This window comes from Pagrus pagrus, assembly GCF_965226575.1.
Source record: "Pagrus pagrus genome assembly, chromosome: 4".
Classification (NCBI taxonomy): Eukaryota; Metazoa; Chordata; class Actinopteri; order Spariformes; family Sparidae; genus Pagrus; species Pagrus pagrus.
The window spans coordinates 15,816,645-15,837,955 of NC_140188.1; the positions used below are offsets into that span (position 1 = coordinate 15,816,645).

Below are 21,311 nucleotides of genomic sequence, written 5' to 3' on the forward strand. Positions count from 1 at the left end.
TCTCCCCCTTATTGTTTCCCAACACACAAACACACCAACTGCCACAAAATTTCTCCGACATACAGCGCCAACATCCCAGTACATTTTTCAGTTTTTTGATGTCGCCCTTTTCTGTATTCAATGTTTGTTTTCTGCTTAATCTGTCATGTTTCATATTGTGCCTAGTTGAGTCTTGGCTTGTCTCACTTGTTATGTCTTGCTTCAGTAAATAAAAAAGAAAAAAAAAAAAGAAAGTACACTTAACCCTGCCAATACCCTCAGTTAAGTGAGCCCATTATGTTCAAATGCCAGCGACAGTGTTTCTGTGTAATTATTATAGGTCACCATCTATGGAGCTGAAGGTGCCTGCAGGGCAGGGAACCATATAGCTGGTACCCTGGGGGCAGTAGGACCCTGCAGAGCAGCGGCCTCCTGTCGGGCCCTCCTCTGGCTGGGCAGAAGCAGAACCGTGGATACAGAGGTAACTAGGAGCAGAGAGATGACGAGGACAGAGACGATGGGAAGGGGATGTAGAAAGTGATAGATGAGAAAGACAGAGGCAGAGACAGAGCATGAGGGAGGTTTAATTATAGACAAGGGAGACAGAATTAAAAAGACACAGGATGTCATATCTTTCACAGTCTATCAGTGAGCATGATGAAGTATGTGTTCAGTCCGCCTGTGTTTACCCAGGAGAGCAGACCCTGGTGGGAGCAGCCAGTCCAGGGGAACTGCAATATCTCCCTGGAGGGCAGAGCTCACAGCCTGACTTATTGGACAACCCCATCTGCCTGCCGAAGGCACCAGCTGGGCATGGGAATGCTACACCAGACTGCGTTCCTGTAGATAAATAGCGCATAATATCTACAGATGGTCCAGGACTAAACATCACAGAGCAGTTCGTGAGGACAATCCTTATCTTGATTATGCACTATAATGTCCATTTGCATAATTAGAAAGCCATTTACTGTTATGGCCTCTTGTTCAGAGGAGTGCTCACAACAGGAAAATACATTTTTCATGCAATCCAGCACATTATTATAATTAATCAATCTCACTGAGCCTGGAGCATCAATTATGTCGCACATACATTTACATCTGATAACATTATCTGTTAACAATCATGAATGTGTGTGTTCGAGGCACTGCAGTATTGTATCCTACCTGGTGGGCAATAGTGTCCTTTAGGACACAGCATGGGAGTGTGAGTCCCAGACACATGGCCAGTGTCAGCATCCACTGAGCCAGCACAGTAAAATCCTGCTGGACATTTAACACACTCGGCCTGTGGAAGAGGAAATTATGCACAGTACAAATGCAAATTTATGAGTACAGATGTTCAGTAATATCAACAGACATGGACACTTTAGGTGCTTGTGTTGGAGATTTAAACAGCTAAACTATAAACTGTATACAAGGCACACAGATGTTGGTGAAAGATGGGCCTGCTGGAACATAAGGAGAGCCATAACTTCGCTTTACTGTATAATGCGAAGATAAACACGGCCTCATGATACATTAAAAAACCCCATCTTTTACAGAAGCCATATACTATGTGAGACTGAAGAACTACTGAAGGTTATTTCATAGAACAGCTGTATCATATTCTATAGCTAATGGAAACCTAATAAACTAATTGGTGTCTTTTTTGTCTGTTTTTTTTTGGGGGGGGGGCTTTTTTCATGACTTAATTTGATAGAACAGCTGAAGAGTGACAGGAGATGGGATGAGCGAGGGGGGTTGACATGCAGCAAAGGGCCACAGGTCCACACTGGAACACTGGGCCTCCTTCTCACCTGTCCAGGTAAATCCTGGTAGGTGCCTGGTGAACAGGGTATCTGTCTCTTAGATCCAGGTGGGCACATGTTTCCAGGTGAGCAGGGTACAGAGGCCTGCTGGCTGTTGTTTTCTCTGCCTGGACAGTAAGCTCCAGCTGGACAGATATGAGAAGGGAAAGAGAGCCCTCTGGTGACACAGAGGAAACCTGCAAAACAAAGGGAACGCTGTTAAGCAGCCACAGGCACTGTGCGAAGTGATTATCCACCAATAAATCAAGTTATGTAATGAAAAGATTTATCTTCTGGCAGATAGAAAGACATGTAATTAATTTATGTAAAAGGTGCTTAATTAGTTCCGACCTGGAGGACAAGGCTTGCAGTCGGAGAGATGACTGTTTCTGGTTTCGTTGCTGTAATGTCCTATGGGACACGGCAGTGGAGCTGAGGAGCCCTGAGGACAATAATGACCTTCAGGACATCTGTCACCTGTCGCCCCTCCATCCTCTGGTGTGGGTGACCGGGCCCCAGAGAAGCAGTAGTACCCAGCGCCACACTGGCCTGATGCAATACTCTTCCCAGGGGACGCACAGAAGGAGCCTGGTTCGATAGAAGAAATTGGTTGTGAAACTCAGCGGATTGGAACATTACCCTGAATGACCCTGTGAAACAAAGAAAGTAGAACAAGAAACTGTATACTCTATTAGTCCCAGGTGAGACACAGAATTTATCCAATTACTTTAGCTACTTTACTTTCAAGGCCTGCCTTAACCCCGATTCAACTACTTAACCTTAAAGCAACTCATGATCATTCGCAGTAAATGGCGTGTGATGTGTGACCTGGAGGGCAGGGCAAGCAGTCCTGGAGTTTTGCCATACGAGTGTTGGGGTTGATGGATCCAGCTGGACACGGGTACTGGTGTTTGGACCAGGTCCCGGACGGGCAGTAATGACCCACTGGACAGTCGTAACTTCTCGACAGAGAGCCATTGTGTCTGCCAGGACAATAAAAACTATCCAGACAAAACAAGGAAGGAATCATTTTGGTCAAAGTGGCATTTATGTACTTGTGTCTGTGTGTGTATACAAAGCGAGAGAAAAAAATGACTTAAGCATGTACGCTTCAAAAGAAAATACTGTACGTATAGTTACAGTTCTTTCATAATCTATCATGCTCCTGTATGAGGAAGTGTATGTGTTTTAAGATGCTGAATGACTGCGTGTGGCTGATAGGAGAGTATACCCCTGGGGACAGGCGCTGCAGCTGGCTTGGCCGTCTTCCGTGCTGATGGTTCCCAAGGGGCACTGCTGAGGAGCCACAGAGCCCTCAGAACAGTAATAACCTGGTTGTGTAAAAACAAGAGTCATGAAAGAGACACAGTCAGGCACACATGCACAATCCACAGTGAACGGGGCTCAATTTCCAGTGTCAGCAGAGCAGCTGCTTATGTTTAGCCTTATTAACTTGAAAGAGTGTTTTGTTTACCTGTTCGCTAAGCTGGCTCTGAGCTTATGTAAACTTTAAACTTAATTATGTACTTCAAAATGCACACTGCTGCCTATAGTATTCCTGTTATATTCCCATACTTCCATGATCATTATAAGCGTCTGTGCTGCTGCTACCTCTTTAACAGAATATTTTTAGGGAGACATGCCTAAAAGGTTTAAGTCAAGTTTTTAAAAAGATATTTGGGTTAGGGGTCAGGGTTAGGTGCTCCCACTGGGCCACCACGACTATGAAAAAAATAACAAATCTGGAGGCAGATGTCTAAATTCTCTGGGATCTGATCACCTTTTGGGCACGGTCCACCCCGTCTGTCCCTTAAAGGAGGGTCAGGACGATCTGCACCTTCCAGACAGAAGAAACCTTCCCAGCATTCACCTGACGGCACAGAGAGCCCCACGGCATCACAATAGTAACCAGGGAGACATGGCTGGCAATCCTCCTGAGAGGGGAAATGAAAGAGACAATAAGAGGAAGGAAGAGGCGGAGAGGAAGACAGAGAGAGAAGGAGACAGTAAGAAAATGGGAAAAAAAAAAAGTGTGCACAAGGTGAAATATTGATTGGGGATTAGAAATTGATCGGCTGTCACAATGAACGAGATAGAAAACATTGCAAGTTACTGTGTATAGGGATGGTGTAGCAGGACTGCTGACAATCTTCTCGACGAAAACAAATATTTAAGGAACTTGGAAAGATTATCCTGGAAAAACCTTTTCTCACCAGTCATAAATACAGAAGAGAAAACAATTTAGATCAGACTTTACCAGCAAATTAAAATACAAAAAAAATTCCCCTCTTGCCTCTCTGGATCTCCTGACAGCATTGCATAGATGTCTATCACATTCTACTTTGAAAACAATGTTACGGTCAGCAGTTCTGCTACACCATCCCTATACACAGTAACTTGCAATGTTTTCAGTATTAGAAAATAATAATATAAATACAAATAAGACATGGCATGAAATAAATAACAGATAAATAGTAAAAAAGAAATAAAATCTCATTTCACATCCAGTAAATTTATTTATTTTTTTGCAGAGAAAAAAAGAAAATGTAGTTGTTGACAAATATTTTTTTATCTCATCATCCTTGTTGACAACTAACAGAGCAAAAAAAATCCATCCTGGTTTAATTTTGAGGGGAATGACTACTCTCAGTCATTGTCAAGAAGAAATATGAGTGTGGTGTTGAGTCAAAGCAACCTGGGAGACTAATGTGGTGAGGTTGGAGAATGTCCCACGTGGACAGGGCAGAGGATGGACAGTGGCCTGGGGGCAGTAATGACCAGCAGGACATGGCCCTCCCTCTCCTGATGAGAGACACAGAGAACAGCTGTCATCCGTCAACCATCTCAAAATAGAAATACTTCCACACTTCAACAGATGATCATACAGCTGACAATTCGACTTTCTCACATATTAGTAGGAAACAATGTGGTAGGCTCAGACCTTCCTGGACGTGTGACCGTGAAGCACACATCTGGTGAAGAGGATTGTTTACCTGCACCCTGTGAGAGAGGTCGTGGAGAAGTGCTTCCAAGTGAACAGTAATATCCTTCCTGACATGGTCCAGTGACAGCTGTGCCATTTCTGGAAGAGCAGTAATGGCCGCCGTCACACTGCCTGCACTGAGAGACAGACCAGTAGCCGGGGTCAGGACCGTAAGTTCCCTCTGGACAGCCCCTCAAGTCAAATCCAGTTCCCTCAGGGCAGTAAAAGCCTGGAGGCCACAAAACAAAACACAAGGAGATGCATAAATATGAAGGAAGCGTTTGTTTCTGTTTGTTACTTGATAACTTCATAAAATTAGCATACAAATGCAAATTAATTTCCAAAATAAGGGTATACAAAATAGTAAAACACAGACCTGCGGGGCACAAGTACAGAGAGCCAGACACACAGTACCAGCCTGGCACACAGGGTTCGCACTGAGTAGCGTGTGTCACAGCCACATATGTCCCTGGATCACAGGGCACAGGTTGAACAGTTCCCTCTGGGCAGTAGGAACCCTCAGGACACGGTCCCCCTGTATTTCCATCAGTAGGGGTGGATGTGATGGCTCCCTCCACACAGTAATATCTGCATAAGAGCGATAACAAAACTATAAAACAGAGCCGGTAAGCACGTATTCATGAGTTTAAAGTAAATAATAACAAGGACACAAGTAATGTGTTTCTTAAGTTCCTCAGAGTCTGGTGTACCCCCTTCTGCAGGGTCCTGTAGGTTTAGTGAGGCCAGCAGAGTCGCAGTAAAATCCTCCCAGACAGGGTTTACAGTCCTCCTGGACACGCAGGCCTGAGCTGTTTGACCAGCTTCCTTCAGGGCAGGCCACAGGGGCTGTGGTGCCTGTAAAGATGACACAAACAGCTTACATTTCAACCCAGCCGTCTATGTATTAAACTAAAAATAATTCCACAAGAAATATGTAGTTGTTAGGTTTGGCAATTTAATATCGTGTGACAATGTTTTACACACTGTAAGCAGAATTACGTGCAACAAAACAAGTGAAAGCTCCAATTCCTGCATGCAGCATTGAGCAACTCAGGACGAGGCAGAGTTTACCCTACAGCATTTTTAAAGCACGGGTCAGTGCCCCAAGTCAGACTGAACAAGTGTACAAATTAATTTGAAGAAAACTGTATCAAAGTTACAAGATAAATGTTGTCAGAACTTCCTAGAGGCCACCAAATGGTAATTAGTATGAATAAAACATCTTAGCCCTTCAACATAATATGGTACAATGTTAATAGCCTCACACTGAATAAATTTGGTTGCATTAGCCTATAAAACAAGCTACATCAGCAACGGGTTACAAAAAAACATTATTTTGAAAATGTGGACCCCTGCCACTTGATAGATTTCAGGTATTAACAGTATAGCAGCACTGAAGCAGCTGCTGGTGGCCGATTGCTTATTATGGAAGGACAAGACAGTAACCTGAGGGGCAGTATTGACCGGGTGGACACAGGGAGCCTGAGAGTCCATCCAGTGGGCTGGGAGAGGATGCTCCCTCTCTGCACCAGTAACCAGCATGGCATGGTCCTATGGATGGAAGAACATCACAACACATCATCATCAGACAGTAAAGAAGATACATCTAGAGCTGCATAATGCAGGCTAGAGACTACACTTTCTGAGTTTAAAGGAACATTAGAAAATTTTAAATTCAGCCATTATCTACTCACCCCTGTGCCAATGAAAAAGTCAGGTGAAGTTTTGTAAGGAGAGGAGAGGAGATCTCACCTGCTGGCTGTGACAGTCCCACAGAAGGACAGTATTGTCCAGTAGGACACTGCATACAGTCAGTGAAGCTGTGTGCACGCTGTCTCAGGTTGAAGGAGCCTATGGGGCATGGGTGTTGGTTGGGCAGAGCTGTACCTGCAGGGCAGTAGTGACCTTTAGGGCACGGCCTCGGCAAGGAGGCATTGGCTAGTCTCATATCACAGTAGTAACCTTGAAAGAAGAGGAACATATATTTCAATATATTTTATTTCAATTTGCAAAGTGCTGTATCATAAATGGAACATGTGCATGTGAACAAGCCACTAACTTCAGTAAATAAAAGCGTTGGGTGAAGGGTTTATTGAGAGCCGCTTTCATTACAGCCTCTTCAGCAAAATAAGAGTTTTTTAAAAAGGAAAATAAATATATGCTTCTGCTGAGAGGCTCCTACCTGCCTCACAGACAGCACAGGCTGCCTGTTTCTCTCTGTCCTGATAGGTTCCTGATGGGCAGGGCTCAGGAGCTGCGCTGCCCTGTGAGCAGAAGTGTCCTAGAGGACATGGCAGAGCTGTAGCCACAGTCTGACCAGGAGGGCACCAATAGCCTACCAAGGTGACAAGAGACACAACACAGTGTGAAAGGATGGAAACGAGGTTGGAGCAGAGCAAAGAATGTATCTAACACAGTGTATGGACTGACCCTGGCTGCAGGGTCCAGTCGGAGCCCTGAGACCTGCTCCTCTGCAGTACAAACCAGCGGTGCAGGGCTGACAGCCAGCCTCACTGGTCAGACCTGGCACGGGGGAAAAAGTACCAGCTGGACACAACTCTGGCTCTCCTGAGCCCTCAACTGTGGAGAGAAACACTTTGAGTAGTCATTCATTCATCTAATCTTTCATTGCATTTACGTACACATTTCTATTCTGAGCTGTAGGGTATGAAGACTGACACCATGACACTTTGGGGAGAAAAGTGTGGAGACACCCTACGCAGGTCAACACAAATAGACACAAGATGACTCACACTCATACCCATGAGTAATTTAGGGTGTTCGGTCCACCTGAGTCAGAGCTTTAGAGTCTACAGTTTATCTAATTTGCATGTCTTTGGGCAGAGAGAAGACAATGGTGACTCTTGAGAAAACCCCAAATGTTAAAGGCTGATGACTTCTTGCCTTAAAAACAATTCCTGCTGAATATGAAGTGAGATATGATAAGACTTCAGAAATTCTTACACTTTGTGGGTTAACTCTTTAGTTGCGCACCAAAAACTAATGTATGGTGGTGATATCATGAATAAGTAAATATTTTTTCCTATTAAAATTGATTATTTTAGTGTCTGTCCACGTCTTCCGAGCACTTTACTATTCAACTATTAAGAGGCTTAAAAACTTTGTTGGCAAGTTATTGATACACTCGTTCCAAGGCGGTAAATCAGGGCTTACCACAGTATGTCCCAGGTGGACAGATGCTGCCAGTTTCTCCATCTGTTGGTCTGGCATTAGTGGCCCCTTCAACACAGTAATATCCAGGGGAGCAGGGACCCATCGGCAGAGCCAAACCTTTCAAGCAACATAAGTAGTATTTTTTTATTTGATATTTGTCAACATTATTTAATTGATTTTGCCCAAAAATATTATGTATAAGTTGCTTTGGGACTGATATCCCCTTTTGCAGAATAATGGGTGAGTGTCATGGTTTTTGGTTTAGTTGTTTTATGTCTTATTTTGTAGATTATATCCTCACGTGTCATGTGTTACTTTCCACTTCCTGTCTTTGTCTTTTTCCTCACTCTTTTTCCTTCAATCTTCATTTGTTCGGCTGTTTCTCTCATCTATGTCCTGGTCATGTCTTCTACTCCTGTTTACTGCCTGTATCCTTGTGTTATCCTGGTTTGTACTTAGTTTAGTTTTTGTTTGTATGTTTTGTTGTTGGTCTTGGATTATTTCTGTTTTGTTGCCAGCCTTTTTTTGCCTGCCTTCAGAAAAAAATCTGAATCCAAGCTGCGTTTCAGTCCATTTTTGATATAATTAACAGTGAGCCGCTAAGAGGCCTTGATTCAAATTGCCCCAAAGTTGTCTTATCTACCCTTTCACTCTTTATACAGTAAATACTACACCATCATCTCAATAAAAAAAAGATTATAGGATGTGGATTTGTTATTTCTGCACTATGGAACTTCAGTGAGAGGGTAGGATCACAGCGTTTTCAACACATAACATTGTTATGATGCAATGAGTTGTTATAGACCTGGGATTTGTATTTAGGACAGTGGTGTTGCTTTAATCATATATCTAGTGGCCATAACAATTAAACAATATCTGCACAAATCAAAATGAAATCAATATCATATATCCACCTATGGCCACCTGTCATATATCCATCATCTTAATCCAACAGAAATACCTTCATATTCGATATATTTGTTATACCTATACTGTTTCAGACAATATACACTAATATATTTGTAACATCTCACACAATTGTTTCCAATTACAGTGTGTCTTTCTGTGCATTTAAATACATTTTAATATACTGCCTGTATATTTTTCTAAATTACAAGTCCAGCCTTGGACCTCTTGTTGAATCTAATGTACCTTTACTTTACAAACACACACTACAATGTCAACTGCTTAATTTCCCTCTAGGTAGCACATTACATTACAGCTCGGAAATTATATGGTAACACTGGAGTAATAGTTTGAAAATGGTAACGTGGTGACAATAATGGTGTAATAAGTAGGTAATATAAGATGTTTCCATTATATTATAGGCTACTATCAGCGCAATACCTTCAAAATCAAATGAAATACTTGGAACTCAAAATTCCCAAAAAGTTAAAGTTACCATATTGTTAAATTCAAATGTATTCTCCCTTATGTTTCAAACATTCCCTTTTGTTTCAAGGTCATTTCTGTTACCTGGAAATATTAGACGCGTGTTGTTTAAACTGTGGATTAGTGGCCAGTGCGTATGGATATTTGATTATCAATGTCCAAATACCTGAGATGTTACAGAAGGCTCCGGCTGGACAAGGCAGGGGCTCCTGGCTACCTAAAGGGCAGTAAAAGCCCACCTGACAGCGCCCCCCGGTGGAGGTAGCTGGACACAGACAGTTGGCATTTGTGTAATTGTCCAGGTCAAAAGGCTGCGAGTTCCATGCTGCTGACACACAGAACCAACCTGAGAGGAAACAGACACAGCAGGACGCAGAGTGAGAGACGATGAAAGTGATGCACTGATGTTGTGACTGCTGTCTATTTCTGTCATATACAAACACTCTGCTGCTGCTGCTGACACACAGAGATATCACTGCAGACATCACATGATGACTTTCTCACACAAACAGAGCAGCAATACAGAGCAAGGTGAGAGAGATGAGTCACTGGTGAGAAAAAAAAAAAAAAAAAACTTGCTAGCTACTTTTTAAATATCTGCATGAAACTTGTGTGCATTGTGTGGTGGCATATGGAGCCAAGCTGTTCTGCGCATTTGCACATACATGAATAATGCACAGGGAATTATCTAAACGCTGCTGTTAGTGCTGAAGTGCGAGAGTAAGAGTAAGGAGGGGAACTAAAGTAATGACTGATGTGGCTGGTGTTGAGCTGTGACGTTTCATGCTTAATGTGCACTCTTTGTTCCTGACCGCGAAGTCTTCCAGACTGCTTTGGACTGGCTTGTCGGCCCCTGGAGACAAACAGGCTGGTACAGAGGACAAAGTCCTGACACTGAGAAACTATTGCTGCGATTGTATCTTTGGTAGAAATAAACAAAGACACTGTTACTGACCAGCCTTGCATTTTCCAGACACTTTGGTCAGCCTCTCCTTCTCACAGTAGTGTCCTGGAGGACAAGGCAAGCAGCTGTCAAGACTCTGAGTCATAGGCTCGGGGTTGTAGTATCCACGAGGACAGGGAAACTGGGTGGCATGCCTTGTACCTAGCGTATAACACAATCAGATTTCAGTACTTTTAGTATATGTAGCATTTAAGTTTTCAATAAATTCATGAAGAAACACAACCATGAAAGTTTTTTGGATACCATCAGGGCAGTAGAATCCAGGTGGACAGGGGAACTTGGTGAAGTTGCCAGTCTTCTCTGGACAGTAGTAGCCGGCAGGGCACCGGGAACACACAGACTGCCCAGTGAGATTGGTGTAGGTCCCAGCCGGACATTGCAGTGGGCTCGCGCTCCCATCGGGGCAGTAATGAGCTGGTGGGCAAAGACCTCCTTCAGAGCCTGGAGAGGAAAAATCCAATTAGATGTGGTAAATTAGTGAGATTGTGACTGCAAAGCCCCCAATGTGATGATTCTAGTGATAAACCCAGATTAATTCAGCAATCATCCATTCAACAAAACACCCTCACACATTCAGATTTGCTGCATTTATCAGCATCTGTTCCTCCTCTATCTTATGCTTATTCATAAGAATTCTCCTCGCACATTATATATTACCCCCGCTCTACACTGGCACTTATCATGTATGAGCTACATCCATTGTTAATCACTGAAATCAACACATCGATGACACATCAACAAATCAGAAAAGATGGAGTAATGGAGTCACTTTGCCATTATCTAACAAGCACAATGTCAATATTTCTACCTGTGGCTGTTGCGTCTCCCCCTGGACAGTAAAATCCTGCCTGACAGAGTCCAGATGGACGAGTGAGACCTGCAGCGCCACAGAACTGACCCGCTGGACACGGGCTACAGCCAAAGGCGTCTGTCAGAAAAACACTGCAACCACACACATGTCACATACATAGTAAAACAACAGGGTTAACTTCATAGAAATATGTTTGTGTACTATTTTGGGTGTCCAACCTGTCAGAGTAGGTTCCTGGAGGGCAGGGCAGTGGAAGACTGGTGCCCTCGGGACAGTACCTCCCCTGTGGACATGCTCCTCCCACTCCTGTGCTGAAGTTTCCATCTGGGTTCTGAAAGTTTACACCTTGAGAGCGTGCATATGTAAGATAAGTTAAGTTGTTCAGTTCAGCAGCACAGCTTTCATACAGTAGCAGTTGTTTAGGTTTAGATTACAGTGATAGATGATATTTTTTCCCACATGTGTACCTGCTATGCAGTAGTAACCAGCTTGACAGGGTCCAGTGGGTTCAAACAGACCCCAGTCCTCACAGAAGAACCCTGTGAAGCACAGCGTGGAGAATTGAAAACACCACCACAGTAAAAAACAAGGTGTGGAAATCATAATTTCCTCCTGTAATTAATAAGTAGACTAGAAATAGACTTTGCAGTGTCTTGCAGAGCAGTGACGACAACCATGTGACAATACTCTCACCTGCTGGACAAATGAGGCACTGCTCCACTTGGCTAAGGCCAAACTGAGGGCTGTAAGTGCCGGGAGGGCAGGGCAGGATACCCTCAACTCCACCGCCGAGACAGTAGTGTCCTGCTGGACACAGCTGGACACCCTCTCCTGACAGACAGTATGTCCCTGTGGGGCAGTCCTCGCACGCCTCCGCCCCTTCACCCAACATAGGAAGATATAGATAGTGAAGTTATGCCTACGTTTTATATTTCAGATTATGACACTTGATATCTTACGAAGTTCCATGGAATGAATTGTCCATACCTGTAGTGTTTGAGTACGTCCCATCAGGGCAGACCACAGGAGAATTTGAACCCGTGGGACAATAGTGTCCAACTGGACAAATGTCCCCTGTCACACCATCTGAGGGCACTGAAGACATGGCCCCTCCTGAACAGTAATACCCTAAAAATCAGTAGATATGACATTTACAGAATTAAAACACAGATGTGATGATGCTCAATTGACTGAAATATTTTTAGTTTGAATCACTTTTGTGTGAAAAAATCATTTATTTGACATCAATTATTAAGTAACAAGTGACAAAATAGCAGACAAACATCTACACAACCCATAAAGTAATAGTTTGGAAAGTCAGTGGATAAATATAAAAAAAACACAAGTGCCAGTTTAAAAACTCCTCCATTCCTCCAGATAATTAATTCCCACACCTGTCTCACAGATTCCTGAGGGCTGACTGAGTCCAGTACTGTTGCAGTAGAGTCGTGGAGGGCAGGGCCAGCAGGAGGACAGGTTTTGAGCTCCTACGATGCTGCTCCAGGTTCCCACAGGGCAGGGGTGCTGCCGTGGATACTTGGTCCCTCGCGGACAGACGTATCCTGCAGAACACACGCCGCCAGACGCCACGGCCACCTGCGGGAACGTTGGAGTAATCAACAGAAAATAAAAAACTTTGCTAGTCTTGGCTTTCAGCTATAGTTAGAAGTCTAAAAGTTTAAAGTGTTGGCAGTTTGTCGCTGTCATTCATTTCCCACGCACTACCAGCAGCATATCCAACAAGCATTTCTGAAAAATAATTATTTTTTAAGCGATGCAAACTTGAACTGAACACCTAAATCCATATTCATATCCAATGACAAACACTTCAGCAGTCACAGTGTGTGGGAAATTAATGGCTGCCATCAAATCAACTACACAGCTTTAACTTCGAAAGCTGAAATATTCCACTTGAAAAAAAAACAGGATATGTCTACATCTTTACTGCTGTGATACGCTCACAAAATACAGGATTGCCTCACCTGAGAAAAAAAGCAAGTTAATCAACAAAAGGCAACAAAGCAAACAAAATGTCGACATGGCACATATGGAGGGCATAGAAGCATTTTTGCTACATCACATCAAATTTCATACTGTTTTTATTTTATTTTTTTACTAAAACATCAGTTTGGATAAGCTGTTAGAAGCCAAGATTTCAAAATTCATTATTCAATTCAACTTACTGGAGAGGCAGTGAAGGCTCCAGAGGTGCAGTAGTGTCCTGGGTTGCAGAGACCCTGCGGGGCAGAGAGGCCGGCTCTGCTGCAGAACCAACCGGCCTCGCATGGCCGACAGTGCTGCACAGTGTCGCCACCCGGCTGGTCAGAGTACGAGCCCTGAATAATAAGATGCTCAAATTTTACCACAGTAATTATGTACATTTGAATCAGGGTAAATGCAATTCATGAAGCATAGGTGTAAAACGTGTAAACGACAAGCAGCCGGATGGACAGTCACAACACTACACCACACACAGATGCAGAACTGACTGGAGGACAGGGTCGAGCAACAGAGGACCCTGGAGGACAGTAGTGTCCTGTGGGGCACAGCGGTGCCTGGGACAAGCCTGTCTGGTTACAAACTCTTCCTCCCTGACACTCCACACATGACTGTGCACCTCGTCGCTGTGAGGATTCAGAGTAGAGACAAGGGAATAACATAGAGCAGGTTTTTTTTCATTATTTATTTTCAACTGCATACTTTCAGTAGAATGGCATTTGGTATTCTGTAAGGATTATTTCTTACCGGCTGAAAAGTGCCCAGAGGACATGGTTCTGCCCTGGCTGCCCCCTCTGAGGTATAATAACCCTCCTGTGCTTCATTCTGAACAGGCGAAGCTGAGCCACCGGTACAGTAGAAACCAGGAAAACAAGGGCCTGAGGGTGAGGTGTTGTTGGAACCTAAACAATAAAAACTGACGGGGAGAGAAAAATATTGACACAAAGAATACAGATTTCTATTTAACACAGTCCTCATAAGTGAATACTAAGAAGCGTGGCGTTACCCTGGTGGACAGCTGACACACTCCTCAGGTCTGCTGAGGCCGGTGCTGTTGCTGAAGGCGCCGGGGGGACACGGGAGGGGTGAGGACGAAGCTAGAGGACAGTAACTTCCTGCGGGACATAAACCCCCTGCTGGCCCATCTGCAGGAGTCTGGAAATGGTTACAGCACATGCATGTCAAGATGAGCTAAAAAGCAGTGAGTAGAGAAATGATTTAATTACTGAAGTAGTGGAATGTGATGCATAGCAAAGTAATGTTTCATAATATGAGCTTCATCAGTAGACCGAAAGTCAGGAAGGGTGAGCGACATAGAAAGTTCCTCTAATCTTTTTTGCAGTAGCTCTTCAGTCAGATCAGTCACAGCCCTTAGTTCATTGATTGTGTCTCCTGAATGTACCCACAATTAAAAACTAAGACCGGAGATGGCGTTTTTATTCACTGTAATGAGCTGTTCTCTGGAACTGCCGGGTGACCTGAGATCTGCTGCAACTGTGTCTTCTTTTAAAAGCATTTCTTTTCTCTTTTGGTATTTGTTTAGTGTGTGTGTGTGTGTGTGTGTGTGTGTGTGTGTGTGTGTGTGTGTGTGTGTGTGTGTGTGTGTGTGTTGTAATCCATGTGTGGATGCTGGAGTGGGTATAAGGCAGACGTTATAAAAAACTGTATGTATGTGTGGGCATGAAAAATGAGTTCACAGAGTACAAATGTGACAAGAGCAAAAAAATATCAGGAAACTTTTTGGAGTTCAGAGGATTAATGTTTTACTGATAAGTTTACTTGACTTCATTATTTAGAGAAGATGTCATTAATTATTTCCCTGAATTTGCACGTGGACCTCAGGATGACTAGTAACTATTTTATGGAAGTTAATCAGGGTTAAACACATCAAGGAAAGAATAATGAATTAATGACTAGCAACCTCTATTTAGTAAATTATTAAAAATAGTATTTTCATACTGCAGACTTGGCTCCCTCTCGACAGTAGAAGCGCTCTTTGCAGCTTCCAGAGGGCTCTGAGAGTCCCACACCGGCGCAATACTGGCCTCCGCCACAGGGGGAGCACTCAGACCCATCACTGAGAGCTGAGCGTGAACTGTAGGTGCCTTCAGGACACGGCTTGGGAGAAGAAGTGCCTCCTGGACAGTAAAAGCCCTGTCAACAGAGTGACAGGACGAGAGATTTCACATCTATACTGTTCTGCCTCATCCATGTGTTAACACAGTTTATTCAAAAATGCTGGATATTCCTACCTGAGGGCAGACTGACGGCATCTGAGTCCCCAGGCTGTCGCAGTAATGCCTGGGTGGACATAACACACACGCCCCTCCACTGTGGCCGAGTGTGTTGTTCCTGTACTGGCCAGCCTGACAGGGGTAGGTGTAGGGGTAGCCGGTCCCTAGGGGGCAATAATGCCCATGAGGACACACTCCTGTCTGAGAGATTACAGCATACAGTCAAATGGTTTCATGCTCAGTATTTAAACTGATATCAAAACAAATTTGGGAGAAAAAAAATGTAATAAAATACTTGAATATATTTTTTCATATTAAATGCTGTATATCTCATTTATTTTGGATCTCACAGGGTTGGTAATAGGCTGCTCCTGCGGCTGCTGGGAGTAACAGTACTTCCCCTCAGGACACTGGACACACTCGCTGGCCTCACGCAGCCCAGGAAACTCACTGTAGGTACCATTGGGGCAAGGAATGGGGTTGGGATCCTATGAGGGAAATAACATTTAAAAAGGTAATTTAATTAAACAAAAGTGCTTCAGACATTTGAAAAACATACTGTACATGTTAATAAAGAAAAAACATAGTTCCTTCGCTGTATGTATCGTTTCGACTCACAATGCCTCCTCCGGGGCAGTAGAAGCCTCGAGGACAGAGGGTGGCTGAGCGCTGGGGGTCTCTGGCCAAACCCTGAGAGCAGAGAAAGCCTGGGGGGCACACCATGACACTCAACATGGCTTCTTCGCTAGTGGTCTCGTTGCTGCAGTAGTGGCCCTGCAGGCATGGAGAACACTCCAAAGAGCCCTCGTCCTACACACCAGAGAACGTGAAGGAAGATTCAGGGAGTTTAAGTTAAAGATATCAACCAGTATGGGGGAGGGACAGCGCAAAATACACACTGGAAACTCGAGGGAGAGGAGGATCGAACTTGCAAGATGCTGGAAGAACACTGATATTGCTTATATATTGAGAGCAAGAGATGAACTATTATGAAATTTGAGTTTAGCAACTCATTTTGCTGACATTTACAGATGTACATACATGGTGAGTAATGTAAGACGATATGTGGGCTGAAAATGCTAATCTAAAAATAGGACAATCAGAAGGACGAGACTTATACGCTGGCTCTGGTTCCCACTGGTTCAGTGAGTTGACCAGTCACAGTGGACTGTGTTATAGATGGGGCCTTACAGAGTAGCTGCCAGCTCCACACACTCTGGGGTTGACAGTGGCTGAGTGGGGACAAAAATAGCCGGCAGGGCAGGCAGAGCAGTCCTCCAGCCTTCGACCTCCTTTCAGGCGGCGAAATGTGGAGCTGGAAGACAGGACAGAGTGAATATACTAAATCATACTTATAACACCAGCTTTATCCTTCATTTTATTCTATATGGCACATCCATGCATCCTCCTCCTCATCATCATCCTCACATCTTCCCTCTGACATTCAGCACACAATTACAGCTTACGGTGGGCAGGGTGACGGCTTGGAGGTTCCCTGTTGACAGAATGAGCCTTCAGGACAAATCAGACAGTCTTCTCTGTGTCTGTTCCCCATTTGGACGCTGTAGGTGCCTGCAGGGCAGGGAAACTGGGTGCCATATGCAGTCCCTGGTGATGCAACATCGAAAAAGTTATATCCACATGAATGACTCATGATATCAGCTCTTGGAGAGAGAAAAAAATCTTTTCTCATGAAATCGATTTCACACGGAGAGCTGTGTTTAGGCCTGAACAGTTTGCAAAGAAAACATTTAAATACTTTAAAGATACTTTTGTATGTACGATTTTTGACATCTTAAAGCAACGTTATGTAACTTTTAAAGTAGTTCTGGACAACGATAGCCGATTGTTGAGTCTTCTACCAGATCATCAAATACCAATGCTTTGAGTTAATGGTTTGTGTCCGCCAAAGACCAAATTCGGTATTTGACTTTGATTGGCATTTGATGCCCATGAGACTGGTGTACCCCGCCACTCGCCTAATGTTAGCTTGGGTCGACTTCAGCCCCCTGCGACCCTGCAAAGGATAAGTGGGTTATAGATGATGGATGGAAAGAGACTCAATAATCATTCATCTTTCTACAAAAAGTTACATAGAGTTGCTTTAATTACAAGACTACATATTAATATAGTTTGGAAACTGGCCACAGTATTTTAACATTTATGTCACACTCACGTACCTTCAGGACAGTAGTGTCCAGAGCTGCAACGACCTGACGGAGCTCCAGACCCAGCCAAACAGTACCAGCCCTGTGGGCACGGGCGACACTCTCTTTCAGCTTCCAATCCACTTTGACCACTCCATGTCCCCACAGGACACTTGTACTGGGTGGGGAACATGGTTCCAGGTGGACAATAATGCCCTGCAAAGCAGGAGAGTGGCGGTCTCTGGATACCACCAGTTCCTGATAAAAGATAAACAATGTAGGCATTAAAGTGGGAAAACAAGCCGCAAGCTAATGATTTTATTGGTGATGTTGACACAATTAAATATCACTATATGTTTAACCAGATACCTCAGTGATTATTTATTCTAATCATTGTTCATTTTATTTCTCTACAGCAGTCAAGTAAGTACAAAAATGTGTATAATATACAATAATGCACCCTTTAAGTCTAGGAAAACACACATTGAAGTTATATCAATATGTTGACTCATATCAAAAAATATATATTATACTGATAAATCACCAGGCTCCATTTCGTATGAACAACTTGAATAATTCTGTCTTATACTACAAAATGTCAAAAAGGGTCTTTTGAAGGTTGACTGAATGTGTCTATGTGAGAAAGATATATGTCACCTCGAAAACAGGCATATCGTGCGGGGCACTGCTGACACTGTGAGCGGTCAGTGAGGTCAGTGCGATTGCTCAGTGTCCCCGGTGGGCAGGCATTGGTCAGCGCGTTGGGTTTGGAGGAACCAGGGGGACACACAAACCTGTTAAGATTCAGGCAGATTGGTCAAAATGAGAGATTGACTGGATAGGCAGGATTAAAACACAAGCTTACAGTATCAACAAAGCATGTGGCTGAGGAGAATCTGAAGAGGTCACTCACCCTTGCATGCAGTCCACATCGGGGGCTCTCAGAGCTACCTGTGTGCAGGCCTTCCCTGCATAGCACTCCCTGCAATCAGCCAACTCGTCCTGACCTTCTAAGGGGTTAAAGGAGCCTGGTGGACAAGGGACAGGGTCGCTTGTCCCCTCAGGACAGTAAAAACCTGCCGGGCATTTGAGACAGTCCTTCACACCTGCAGGGAACCGTTACAAATGAATGTATGTTTAGAATATTATTAGGTTTGTCTTTTAGATTCATTTTAATGCAATATATTGGAGTTTTATGATCCACCTGTGTTTTACAGTGCATGCTCATGTAGCACATAGTCAAGTTTTCCTTTGACAGACAGTCATTTTTTTTTTTTTCATACTGCATGCACAGTTCCAGCTTACCATCGACGGTTGTTCTTTCTTGCTAAAAACCTGTCCTTGCCCTCTTGGCATCCATCTGTTGCAATTTCTCATCCATATATTCCAGTTCTTCATGGGAACAGCACTCATATCTTTATATAACCATTGCATTTTGCCATGATAGACTGCTATAGAGCCATAATACTTCAAGCTGAGCTGCGAAGGGACTGTGGGGCTGTTCACAAATAACAATTCCACTTAGAAATAAATGGCAAGCCTGAGCTGTATACTTGGTATGCTGGGGGAAAAAAATCAATGACTGTGAATATGAAATATGCCTGAATAAATGGGGAACATAAAAAAGTAATAATACGGCATATAAGCTCACTTATTGCTCCTTGATGAGGGGTGAAGGTGCCTCTAGGACAGATCACTTCTTCCAAGCCAGCAGGACAGTATCTCCCCCGAGCACAGGGCAAGCCAGGCCCAGATGAGCCTGACACAAACACACACACACACACACATATGCATTACATAGAAAAATGAAAAAAGAGTGGGCACAGTGCAGTGACATTTCACCATAAAATCTATCTTCTGCTGTGACACACAGTATTGAATTCAGCATAATAGTGCTAAGACTTACCTGCAGGACAGAAGCGTCCTTCTCTGCATCTCTTACAGGCTGCCCTACTTGTCTGACCCAGTTGTTCCCCCGCTGTACCAGCAGGGCAAGGTGACCCATGAGGGGTGGCGGTGCCCTCCTCACAGTAATAGCCCTGTGGGCAAAGGAACTGGGAGGTGGGTCTCTGTGAGCCTCCTTCCAGACAGTAAAACCCTTGAGAGAAGAATTTATAGATAAGTTCAAAAAGATGTTTTTACTTCCACAGGATAATGTATTTATAGTAAAGACATCAGTAACATTAGCCTGTAACCGAGGTAATGTAATGGGTATACGGTACATACTGATATGAATATATATTAGTCTTTAGACGTGAAACTGAAAGAAGGTTTTCAAAACTCTACCAGCAGGACAGATTGTGCAGTCTCTCAGCCTCTGCAGACCTTCCTTCGAGCCATAGGTCCCTGCAGGGCAGGGTACAGCTACACCTCCCACACAGTAATGACCTGAGGTGAACAGAAACATGCACAGATACACATTAGGCGTCTTACAGAAGGAAAGGCAATATAAATGGCAGTATGCAGCGATAAATACTAACCTATTGGACAGACCACACATGCTAACTCCTCCCTCGTGTCTCGGTATGTTCCTGGTCGACAGGTGATCGTTTGACTGGACCTGTGGACCGGCTGGCTCCAGCGGGGGGCACCAGCCCCTTCACACAGCAAAGACGTATCGTTACAGCTACGGCAGGAAGTCTGTCCTGGTGTGGAAGAGCGACCGGGAGGACAGGGGAGAGGCTGTGACATCCCACTGTCTGGACAGTAACTTCCTATGGCAGGCAAAGGACACATTAACAGATTTACTTCAAGTCTTCTCACTTATGAAACATAATATTGAGAGCAGATTAGATATATCTGAACTACCTGCTGGACACTGGAGACACTTGATAGTACACACAGTGGAGTAGAAGCCCGGGAGGCAGTCATTACACACAGTGTGATCTACGTTGGGCTCCCGGCCAGGCCCACACTGTGAGGCATATGTAAGAGATGAACAAAGGAGCAAGGAGAAAAAGCATATGATTTAATTCCAATGTTTAGGCAGACTCAACCTGCAGTTTGTGTTTTTATGCCTACTGGCTATGTATATAATGTTTGTATCACATGAACAAACTACAAACGTTCATTTCCTTATGTTACTCTGTGATGTTTAATGAAAAAAGGAATCACCTTGGCACCATAATTACCTTGATATTTTTCTCTCGGATACAACACATTTTAGAGGAGGACATTGAAACAGTCTACTGTGACAGACCCTTTTCACAGCAGGAAAAGGGACTGATGACATTAATTATGTCTGCATTCTGTTAGGTGAGCTCACTCTAGGGCTCTGGTATCACAGACATGGCTTACTGGGACAATTAATAGAACAGAGCTAAGTTTTTGGTCGAGCGTGTGCTTTTCCTGCTTTGACAAATTATAATATTTGTAGTAAAAAGGGTCCCTGGTTACCTTAAAGGGAAATCCAGAGGTGCATACAGAATCTGCAGGGCAGGTCAGACACTGTAGGACCCCCTCAGGAGAATGTTGTCCTGGAGGGCACAAAGATAGGGTCCCATTGGCTGGATTACACGTGATTCCTGCAGGACACAGCCTGCAGTCCACTCTGTCCTCTGAACTGATCAGACCTGGAAAACAAGGCTGCAATGAACAGTAATGAGTAAAAAAAAAACCAGTAACATGACAACAATATTTTTTGCCACACAGCATCAAGCAGAATTGAGTAAAGCTTTTTCACATTGTGACTTGTCAGACACAGGTGTAACTAATCATTAATCGCTGCACTGTGATGCAATAGTAGCTGGAGCAGTGGGCTAATTATTGTCATTAGTTCCACATGTGCTTTTTCTACTATGGCAGGTCAAAGACTATAAAACCTTAAGTTTGGGAGCCGCTGT

The 21,311-nt window shown here is 43.9% G+C and overlaps 1 protein-coding gene across 4 annotated transcripts in view; it reads right to left on the bottom strand.

The window, feature by feature from the left end:
- The window catches only part of LOC311255517 (uncharacterized protein), a 56,023-nt gene that overhangs the window by 34,160 nt on the left and 552 nt on the right, over positions 1-21,311 (bottom strand). For 3 of the 4 annotated variants that reach the window (XM_084350070.1, XM_084350069.1, XM_084350068.1), the window contains exons 4-48: positions 20,866-21,054; positions 20,278-20,383; positions 19,950-20,183; positions 19,756-19,857; positions 19,376-19,567; positions 19,121-19,228; positions 18,383-18,575; positions 18,127-18,263; positions 17,503-17,727; positions 16,789-16,930; positions 16,514-16,637; positions 15,941-16,132; positions 15,673-15,810; positions 15,341-15,523; positions 15,048-15,242; positions 14,095-14,243; positions 13,836-14,004; positions 13,580-13,714; positions 13,274-13,426; positions 12,485-12,686; positions 12,078-12,218; positions 11,784-11,969; positions 11,558-11,629; positions 11,309-11,435; positions 11,088-11,221; positions 10,523-10,720; positions 10,271-10,420; positions 9,482-9,661; positions 7,924-8,040; positions 7,180-7,329; positions 6,932-7,084; positions 6,502-6,711; positions 6,196-6,300; positions 5,460-5,604; positions 5,126-5,337; positions 4,760-4,978; positions 4,462-4,568; positions 3,547-3,700; positions 2,998-3,097; positions 2,595-2,767; positions 2,118-2,354; positions 1,776-1,963; positions 1,144-1,264; positions 669-819; positions 325-464 (exon numbers count right to left, since the gene is read on the bottom strand). In XM_084350070.1, coding sequence (XP_084206196.1) covers positions 325-464; positions 669-819; positions 1,144-1,264; positions 1,776-1,963; positions 2,118-2,354; positions 2,595-2,767; positions 2,998-3,097; positions 3,547-3,700; positions 4,462-4,568; positions 4,760-4,978; positions 5,126-5,337; positions 5,460-5,604; positions 6,196-6,300; positions 6,502-6,711; positions 6,932-7,084; positions 7,180-7,329; positions 7,924-8,040; positions 9,482-9,661; positions 10,271-10,420; positions 10,523-10,720; positions 11,088-11,221; positions 11,309-11,435; positions 11,558-11,629; positions 11,784-11,969; positions 12,078-12,218; positions 12,485-12,686; positions 13,274-13,426; positions 13,580-13,714; positions 13,836-14,004; positions 14,095-14,243; positions 15,048-15,242; positions 15,341-15,523; positions 15,673-15,810; positions 15,941-16,132; positions 16,514-16,637; positions 16,789-16,930; positions 17,503-17,727; positions 18,127-18,263; positions 18,383-18,575; positions 19,121-19,228; positions 19,376-19,567; positions 19,756-19,857; positions 19,950-20,160 — 6,820 coding nt within the window. In that variant the 5' untranslated portion in view covers positions 20,161-20,183; positions 20,278-20,383; positions 20,866-21,054. Of the gene's footprint in view, positions 1-324; positions 465-668; positions 820-1,143; positions 1,265-1,775; positions 1,964-2,117; positions 2,355-2,594; positions 2,768-2,997; positions 3,098-3,546; positions 3,701-4,461; positions 4,569-4,759; positions 4,979-5,125; positions 5,338-5,459; positions 5,605-6,195; positions 6,301-6,501; positions 6,712-6,931; positions 7,085-7,179; positions 7,330-7,923; positions 8,041-9,481; positions 9,662-10,270; positions 10,421-10,522; positions 10,721-11,087; positions 11,222-11,308; positions 11,436-11,557; positions 11,630-11,783; positions 11,970-12,077; positions 12,219-12,484; positions 12,687-13,273; positions 13,427-13,579; positions 13,715-13,835; positions 14,005-14,094; positions 14,244-15,047; positions 15,243-15,340; positions 15,524-15,672; positions 15,811-15,940; positions 16,133-16,513; positions 16,638-16,788; positions 16,931-17,502; positions 17,728-18,126; positions 18,264-18,382; positions 18,576-19,120; positions 19,229-19,375; positions 19,568-19,755; positions 19,858-19,949; positions 20,184-20,277; positions 20,384-20,865; positions 21,055-21,311 lie in introns of those variants that run through there. The other variant, XM_084350071.1, reaches the window with a different exon arrangement.